Source organism: Berghia stephanieae, chromosome 1 (genome assembly GCF_034508935.2).
Source record: "Berghia stephanieae isolate SIO BIC M18660-M18661 chromosome 1, UCSD_Bste_1.3, whole genome shotgun sequence".
Lineage (NCBI taxonomy): Eukaryota > Metazoa > Mollusca > Gastropoda > Nudibranchia > Aeolidiidae > Berghia > Berghia stephanieae.
This window is the reverse complement of record NC_088360.1, coordinates 4,932,297-4,942,296: the sequence shown is the minus strand read 5'-3', so window position 1 is coordinate 4,942,296 and position 10,000 is coordinate 4,932,297. Positions and strand designations below refer to the sequence as shown.

The following is a 10,000-nucleotide window of genomic DNA, read 5'->3' as shown; positions in this document are numbered from 1 at the left end:
ACCGAGATAAACTCCGGCTCCATGGTCCTATGGCTCTGAATGACTACACTTTTTTCACAAAATTTCTGGGTTGCCTTATTGGACTGCTTGGCATGTTCTAAAAATGGCAATGGTTGTGGCCAAAACACCGTACATCCTTTTAATTGTACTGTACTTTACTGTTTTCAGGACTTTTCATTTGACTTTTTTTTGCTAATCCTTTTAATATGTTTGGCTTCAGGAAACTTTCCATTGTTCTCTAATAATAAATAGAGCGGATTTTCATTATGTAAAAAAGAAAACATCAACTATTCAACCAGTTAACTGCCGTACTCGAAAGAAAAACAAACAAAAGACTTATTTAAAAATTTGGCCATAAACCTGAGACGAGCCAACGTGAATAACGATGAATGAGCATTTATAAAGAGCAATAGCTACTAATCGTTCTCGAAGCGTTTTACAAAAGCTCAATAGTAACACTTACCGTGTAGGACGAGACATGACGCCTGTTGGGCGATGTTACATTTGTTTCCGACAGAGACAATTCTGTTAATGGCCGGGTACTCATTTTATGGTGAGATACTGTGAGTAAAGAGCCATTTTTAAGGATTTTTTAAAAACTATGCGCCGCTCAGACAGGACTGGAACCCTCGACCTTCAAATTTGAGGACGTCAAACCGGTCCACATAATGCTCATAATAAGCTACTGGAAGCTGTGGACCTTAAAAAGTATGGCGGAACATCACGGAAAGTTTTGCTTTTTTTGAGTGGGCGTACATACAGACTTATTTATTCCCGTCTGTTCGGATTTTACGTAAAGTATCATTGTTTTGATTGTTTTTGTTGTTGGCTGAGTAGGTATTAGATATGGATTTTAATGAATGAAATCTCTCGGTTCAACAGAATGTGTGAGTTTGCCGATCACCTCCATGAGCATTTTTACGAGCCGGCAAGAGTTAAGAATGGTTGCTACGTTGCTCCTGAGGTATGTGTGTTACTGAGAAGTGTTTGTAAAAATAAAAAGTTATTTAACCCTATATCACCAATTGTTTTTCATCACTTCAGATATATATATATATATATTACAGACAATATAGCCGTACAGACCACATAGCTGCACAGACCACATTATCGAACAGACCGCATAGCTGAACAGACCACATAGCTGCACAGACCACATAGCTGCACAGACCACATTAGCCGTCCAGACCACATAGCTGTACAATGTATACATAATATGGTATTTTGTATTTCGTCCATCCCCAGAAACCAGGCTACAGCATTGAAATGTATCCAGAATCCCTGGACAAATATGAATGGCCAGCAGGAGGAGAATGGCAGAGACTGTCTACTGCAAACTTAATCCAGCTTTAAGTAGATGATGATGATGGTGATGATGATTATTATTATTATTATTATTATTATTATTATTATTATTATTATTATTATTATTATTATTATTATTATTATTATTATTATTATTATTATTATTATTATTATTATTATTATTATTATTATTATTATTATTATTATTATTATTACGTAAATTTTAGTGACCAATCGTCTCGAAACGGTATTAGTCGCAGTAGACCTGATGGTTAAAATTTTATGTAAATATTTGACCGGAAAAGAATGATTGTATTGATGGCAGTCGAGTATCAGCCTTAAACTCTCTAATCAAATCATTTTTGACTAAAAACTTAATTTTCTTCAGTTCGTTCTTTCGACACAATACCAAATGAATACCTCTCTTGATGGTAGTCGGGTATCGGTTCTTAAACGTTTTAATCAAATCATTTTTGACTAAAAACTTAATTTTCTTCAGTTCGTTCTTTCGACACAATACCTTATTGACGCGATGTGACGCATTTGTGACCCACCGCTACGAAACGGTATTATGTTGGGATTATTTAGAGACTGAAAATGGAATTCATATGCTTTATCTAGATAAGGAAATAAATGCATTTTCTTTAAGCGTCAACACAAAACATATCTAATTTTTTTTTTAATTCTCTGAACTTTGACCCTCTTTCGTACCAACTTTAGGAAAAACGTCACATTGGTACTATAACAAATAACAGTTCTCTAGTTTAGATTTGTTAAGTAAATCATACAATGATAAGAAAACTCTTTGTTTTATGTACAAACACTTAATGCTGTTTTGTATAGCTTGTTTTTATCATTAATGTTACGGATAAGGTGTTCTTATCGCTTTTAAAAATGAGTTTTAACATTCAATTGTTTGTGTGTTGGATCGGTATGGATCGGTTGCATGGCAGTAAAAATCTTGAAAATGGTCAGTAACGACATGTACACATATGCAGGTCTGACATCCGAACGCAGTTACGGGCCTAGTTTAACATTGTTGTTATGGACAATATTGCGTCATTTTTTTTCTTTTCCATTACAACAATGGACCCGTAATGGATTGGGTTATCAGACCTACAAATACGTACACGTCGGTCGTTAAGGATAGTGGTGGGCTAGTGTTTCACTTTGACATAATGGCAGGTTGAGGCGACTGTCACATTTTAATATAAAGATCCAACATTGTTTAATTAATTTTATAATAACTATCAACTTGTTAATGGGTGAATTTTGTTACGGGTATACAATCCAATCGGAAAATCACGCATTTATATATGTTGACATTGAAATATATCTATATTAAGATGTTTTCACTTCTTTTGATTACTTTAATTAATTTTTATTGAGGGTTTTTCCTTATATGAGGGTCCGGGGTACATGTGTACACCACAGTGCAGGAATCGGGGTTGTTAAACACAGTGCAGGAATAGGGTTAAACAAAACAACAATCATTCTCAATATTAAAAATTTGATTTGTTTGATTAATTTTGATTATCTTTTAAAAAAAAAACATCCATTAAATAAGCACCAAGCGCTTTACAATGGCAACGTTATTTGTATCACGAATATTAAGAATTATTTACAATGTTTGAATGTCGAGTCATAAAAAGGTTTGTTAGTAAAATAAGTAATTTAAACGATTTTATGTTTTCATTTTAGTCTGGACCATCTCAGTGTTGTCGATGTTAAAAAGAGATTCATGTAGGGCCTTACAGATTACACGCCTCGTCCTACAAGTTCAGTATTACTATGATGACTTGTGATTCCTGTAGGGTCTTACAGATTACACGCCTCGTCCTACAAGTTCAGTATTACTATGATGACTTGTGATTCCTGTAGGGCCTTACAGATTACACGCCTCGTCCTACAAGTTCAGTATTACTATGATGACTTGTGATTCCTGTAGGGCCTTACAGATTACACGCCTCGTCCTACAAGTTCAGTATGACTATGATGACTCGTAATTCCTGTAGGGCCTTACAGATTGCACGCCTCGTCCTACAAGTTCAGTATTACTATGATGACTTGTGATTCCTGTAGGGTCTTACAGATTACACGCCTCGTCCTACAAGTTCAGTATTACTATGATGACTTGTGATTCCTGTAGGGCCTTACAGATTACACGCCTCGTCCTACAAGTTCAGTATGACTATGATGACTTGTGATTCATGTAGGGCCTTACAGATTGCACGCCTCGTCCTACAAGTTCAGTATGACTATGATGACTTGTGATTCCTGTAGGGCCTTACAGATTACACGCCTCGTCCTACAAGTTCAGTATTACTATGATGACTTGTGATTCCTGTAGGGCCTTACAGATTACACGCCTCGTCCTACAAGTTCAGTATTACTATGATGACTTGTGATTCCTGTAGGGCCTTACAGATTACACGCCTCGTCCTACAAGTTCAGTATGACTATGATGACTTGTGATTCCTGTAGGGCCTTACAGATTACACGCCTCGTCCTACAAGTTCAGTATTACTATGATGACTTGTGATTCCTGTAGGGCCTTACAGATTGCACGCCTTGTCCTACAAGTTCAGTATGACTATGATGACTTGTGATTCCTGTAGGGCCTTACAGATTGCACGCCTTGTCCTACAAGTTCAGTATGACTATGATGACTTGTGATTCCTGTAGGGCCTTACAGATTGCACGCCTTGTCCTACAAGTTCAGTATTACTATGATGACTTGTGATTCCTGTAGGGCCTTACAGATTGCACGCCTTGTCCTACAAGTTCAGTATGACTATGATGACTTGTGATTCCTGTAGGGCCTTACAGATTGCACGCCTTGTCCTACAAGTTCAGTATGACTATGATGACTTGTGATTCCTGTAGGGCCTTACAGATTGCACGCCTTGTCCTACAAGTTCAGTATTACTATGATGACTTGTGATTCCTGTAGGGCCTTACAGATTACACGCCTTGTCCTACAAGTTCAGTATGACTATGATGACTTGTGATTCATGTAGGGCCTTACAGATTACACGCCTTGTCCTACAAGTTCAGTATTACTATGATGACTTGTGATTCCTGTAGGGCCTTACAGATTACACGCCTTGTCCTACAAGTTCAGTATTACTATGATGACTCGTGATTCCTGTAGGGCCTTACAGATTGCACGCCTTGTCCTACAAGTTCAGTATTACTATGATGACTTGTGATTCCTGTAGGGCCTTACAGATTACACGCCTTGTCCTACAAGTTCAGTATTACGATGATGACTTGTGATTCCTGTAGGGCCTTACAGATTACACGCCTCGTCCTACAAGTTCAGTATTACTATGATGACTTGTGATTCCTTGTAAAGCTCAACTGAAACAAGCTCACATTTTTTAAAAATCTGTGAAAAAGTAAAGCGACCAATGATAATAAAGGTTGAATTCTTACAATATGATAATGATTTGATGTTTCACACTCACTATTCATTTTCTATAGATAGTGAGATTGTTGCATTCAAGAGCGACCTTTACTTACTTCTCTCATTACCGTCAACTGGGGAAACTTTGCCTAAAGGGGAAACTTTGCCACTTGAATTTTGGACCAATAAGAGATTGTTTAGTTTTGTGGCAATTATTTCCTTTGTTAAAGATTCAAGTCTTTTAAAGGGTACAATCAACACAACAAAGCTGAGATTTTTCTAATTGCTCCAAATTCACAGAGGCAAAGTTTCCCCTTGAGGCAAAGTTACCCCAGTTGACGGTACTCACATTTATAAAGAACGGTTATGATATTTTCAGTGTATCGCATGATGGCTTCCATAAATTACGACCTCACACTTCAGGCGAAATAATGGAAAAGTGCCATAAGACAATAGAGAATAAAATTTCGCGGCCGGGGTGGATAGCTCAGACGGTAGAGTCACGCTCTCCCCGGCCAGGCGGAGTTGTCGTACCAATAGGGTCGTGGGTTCGAGCCCCCATCGCCGCCGCGAAATTTTAATTCTCTATTGTCTGGCACTTTCCTACTCACTTCATTTCTTGTTGTTATCAACCTAAGTGCCTGCACCACTCACTTTTCTGAGGTGAAATAATGCAAACTTTGCTGTTCCATGTAACTGCAGATATTTTAATTTACACTGATCAACATTATGCACTCTGTAACTATCTGAATCTGTACCGAGATAAGATAAATAGTTTTAACTGGATTTAATTTCGTTTCGGTTTATTTGGTTGTTTAAAAAAAAATCAAGACGACAATGACCATCTCTCGTGTTGTGCATTGTGGGAGAAAACTGTCGGGGTCGCATGCTATCTAGGCGAATACTTTCGTACACAAAGGGCGGTACAAAACCCTGGGTCGCAGCATGTCTATGGAGTATGGCCAACTATTATCATGATTTTTGTTATGAGATGTGATTTTTTTTCCTTCCTTCTAAATCAATCATCTCTCGGTTATATTATGTCTTATGTCAATATTTGATTTATATGACAAGTATTATATACATTGTATTAAATGTTGTCAGTAATAGTACTTTGGTATATATTTTCACATTCGGCTTTGTGGTCTTGTGGTATGACACTCGCTTTCGGATCGGAAGGTCATGGGTTCGAGCCTCGCTCGGCGTGTAGTTGAGTCCTTGGAAAAGGCTCTTTAATCACATTCTCTCACCGTACTCAGACGTAAAATGAGTACCAGGCCGTTAACAGCGTTGTTCTGTCCGAAAAAAATTGTAATATCGCCTAACAGGCGTCAAGTCTTATCCTACATGTTAAGTGTTGCTGTTGGCATGGGGCCCCTTGAAAGTGCTTTGAGAAATCGAGCGCATATTGCGCTATATATAAACTCTCAAGTTTTTGCAAAATGTAAAAAAAAAAATAAAAAAAAAAAAAAAAAAGCTGGGTGGGGATCCTGACCTCCCATGGTGGGCAGGGAGGTACATGCTGTGTCTTCTATCCCCCCATACCCGTTTTCCAATTGTTTCCTGTCATTGTCTTGGAATGAGATTACTTAGTTTTGTCCTAAGTGCCCTTGCGGGAGGGAAACAGTCGAATGTATAGTTATAGTCTTGGGAGATGATATTTTTTTCCTTGTAAATCATCTCTCTGTTATGCATTGTATTATGTTTAGTTTACATATTATATTATATGATTTGTAAACATTTGAGTGTATTCCTCTTAGTTGGGACCTGTGTTTGTGTCTGGATGAGACTTTTAGGTGATCTCAAACTATGTACTTTGACGGTGTGCTCTTGGAATCTACATCTGTTCCCTATTTGAACCAATTCCCTTTTGTCTCACCTTTTCTTTTGTGCTTTAATTGTAATTCAAGAACTTTTTACTATCCCATTTTCTTCCTTTTTACTGGCGCTGATATGACCTTAATGTGTTGCAAGCGCCGTAAAACCCTTAAAAACAAAAAAAAAACATAAAAAAAAGAAAAAGAAAATTGTCTCCACAGGCTATGACAAATTGATAAATAATGATAAATAATAATAAATAATAATAAATAATAAATAATGATAGATAATAATAAATAATGATAGATAATAATAAATAATGATAAATAATAAATAATGATAAATAATAATAAATAATAATAAATAATAAATAATGATAGATAATAATAATGATAATCAATCAGAATAATACTTAATAAATTCCCTTTATTCATCCCTAAGGGGAAATGTTTCTTTCGGATCTATCCCAGGCGTCAGCCGCAGTGCAGCGCTGCAAATTAAGCTAAGGCTAGACGACTTGCTTAAGGCCACACAGCGCGACGAGTTGTCGAACTCGGTACCTTTCGGGTACGAAGCAAAGACCATACCGCTGAGCCACGTGTCCCAAATGACAGAATGAAGTAGACATATTTTATTATTATTGTATTTTACCCAATCCTCACACACACACACCCACACACCCACACACACACACACATATATATATAATATATAATATATATATATATATAATATATATATATATATATATATATATATATATATGAGTGTTGGTGGGTACTTGTAGGTACGAAAGTGCTCGATAATGGTGGTTAGAGCTAATATATAATGTAAATTTTCACTCACATTTTTTGCCGAGACGACTCGTTTCTGTGTTTTTCCTTTAGTTCACACTTCTTCAGTCGGCATAATCCATTCTGGAATGGATTATGCCGACTGAAGAAGTGTGAACTAAAGGAAAAACACAGAAACGAGTCGTCTCGGCAAAAAATGTGAGTGAAAATTGGAATGGATTATGCCGACTGAAGAAGTGTGAACTAAAGGAAAAACACAGAAACGAGTCGTCTCGGCAAAAAATGTGAGTGAAAATTTACATTATATATATATATATATATATATATATATATATATATATATATATATATATATATATATATATATTATTCACGATTTATACTTTCTATTTCGGGAAAGACTCACCCAATTTTAATGCCATATTGCTAAATAAATGTGTAAAATCACGAATGCTATATTTAATAAGACCTTGAAATAAAGTAAATAAAAGAAATTGTCTCCTGAGATTTTGACAGAAATGTTACAAACGACAGAATTAGATAGACATATTTTATGATTATTGCATTGTATTTTACCCAAGCCTCACTTACACATACATTTTTATTCACGATTTGTACGGTCGATTACGGGAAAGACTCACCCAAATACTGTGCCTTATTGCTAAATGAAAATATCAAATCACGAATACTATTTAATCAGCCCTTGAAATAAAGTAAGTTTAGTCAAATTTCTGGCAATCTCAAAATTGAACTTTTGAAATACTGTTGTGTATTCGTGTCATATAGATTATTTCATTTTTTTTATACACGGTGATTCATAAATATGTAAACATTATGAACACCTATGTACCATGTGCGGCTATGTGGTCTTGTGGTATGACACTCGCTTTCTGATCGGAAAGTTCTGGGTTCGAGCCTCGCTCGGCGCATAGTTGAGTCCTTGGAAAAGGCTCTTTACTCACATTCTCTCACCGTACTCAGGTGTAAAATGAGTACTTGGACGTTAACTGCGTTGTAATATCGCCTCACAGGCGTCATATCTCGTCCTACATGTTAAGCGTTGCTGTTGGTCAGGGACCCCTTGTAATGCGATTTGAGCACGTTTAGTGGATATTGCACTATATAAAAGCTCATTTTTTAATGCACTTCATTAAGTACTGCGAGGTAGAGAGATATTGTCTGGGTATCGCATGATGGGTTCTATAAATTTCAACCTCACACTTCCGGCGAAATAATACACACTTTGTTGATTCATATGAATGCCGAGTTGCTTTTTTTTTACACTGATCAACATTATACACACATGAAATATTCCGTCTTATTGAAAATGACAAAAGAAATGTGACCCTCCGTCTCAAAACGGTATTATGTCGGAATGATCCAGACCCCAAAAAGTGAATTTAGAAATAGAATGATGAGAAATTGGACCTTAAAAGTTTTTGTAAAGCAAGAAATAGTATTTATACTCCAGCATTACGTACAGAAATTAAACCCAAGTTTGATGTTTATGGCAAAAAATTCAATTTCCCTAACCGAGTGGATCCCGACATAATACCGCTTTGACACGGAGGGTCACAAATGTCTTGCTACCATTTGGATATGACACTAGTCGACCGCAAATACGTTCCGCCAGACCTAACACAACCAGCTACCCAATCACTGGAAAGAGGGGAGGGGGAGAGGGGAGGGGGAGGGGGGGGGGCAGAGAAAAAAGATTTACGTAAAATAGTGAGTATGGATGAACATTATTTACAACTATTTACAACAGCATATATTATTTAGACTAGAAAATATGATGCCATCTCTTTAAAACCCGAAGCTCAATTACACAAGGGATGTATTCACTCCTCCAGAAGATCGGTTTAGCACTTCCAATAGAATTTGAACCATTTTTTTTTTACATTACAATATTGTAGTTCCCCCTTTCTCATCAGACACATTCTATGGGATCGATATGAGAGTATCGAATAAGATTGTAATTTTTCCTAACCCTCCTCCTTCGAGCCTAATCAACTGTATTCTAAAATATTTTGATTGGCAATCCAAGCGAGATTTAATACATGAGATGACCAAGTGTGGTCGAGAGCAGAGGCGACGAAATCGATGACGATTTGGTCATACTCTGGAAAAAAAAAAAGCAAACCCACATAAACGAACGTTTTGCCGAAAACCTCTTCCTTCAAAATTTGATCGGTCAAAATCAACGTGCATACATTTACAGGTCTGATAGCCGAATGAAATTATAGGCCTGTTTTAACATTGCTGTTATGAATAATATTTAATTTTGCGTTAGTTTGAAAGTATTTCCATTACAACAATGAGACCATAACAATTTGGGTTATCAGAACTGCAAAGATGTAAACGTCGGTTTTAATGTAATCTACTGATATTTTAAGGACGGGTTAACTAGCCAAAACTTTGAAAAAGTGTTTTGTTTCAAAGTAAAATAACCCAAACAAAACAAATAACAGTGAAGACAAAAACAAACACAAAAAAAAAAAACAACAATTTTTTTTAGCATTTATAAAACGCAATATCCACTGAAAGTACTCAAAACTCTTAACAAGGGGTCCCAAGCCAACAGCAACATTTAACATTTTGGACAAGATACGACATTGGACGAAATATCAATTTGTGTTCTGAGCAAAAACAACATTGTTTAAGACCAGGTACA

At 36.4% G+C, this 10,000-nt stretch overlaps 1 protein-coding gene across 2 annotated transcripts in view; it reads left to right on the top strand.

Moving 5' to 3' along the window:
- Positions 1–4,747, top strand: part of LOC144966469 (mitochondrial enolase superfamily member 1-like) — a 58,547-nt gene extending 53,800 nt beyond the window's left edge. For both annotated transcript variants that reach the window (XM_078903049.1, XM_078903059.1), the window contains exons 16-17: positions 883–964; positions 1,246–4,747. In XM_078903049.1, the coding sequence (XP_078759175.1) occupies positions 883–964; positions 1,246–1,353 (190 nt within the window). In that variant the 3' untranslated portion in view covers positions 1,354–4,747. The remainder of the gene's footprint in view (positions 1–882; positions 965–1,245) is intronic.
- Positions 4,748–10,000: the final 5,253 nt, after the last annotated feature.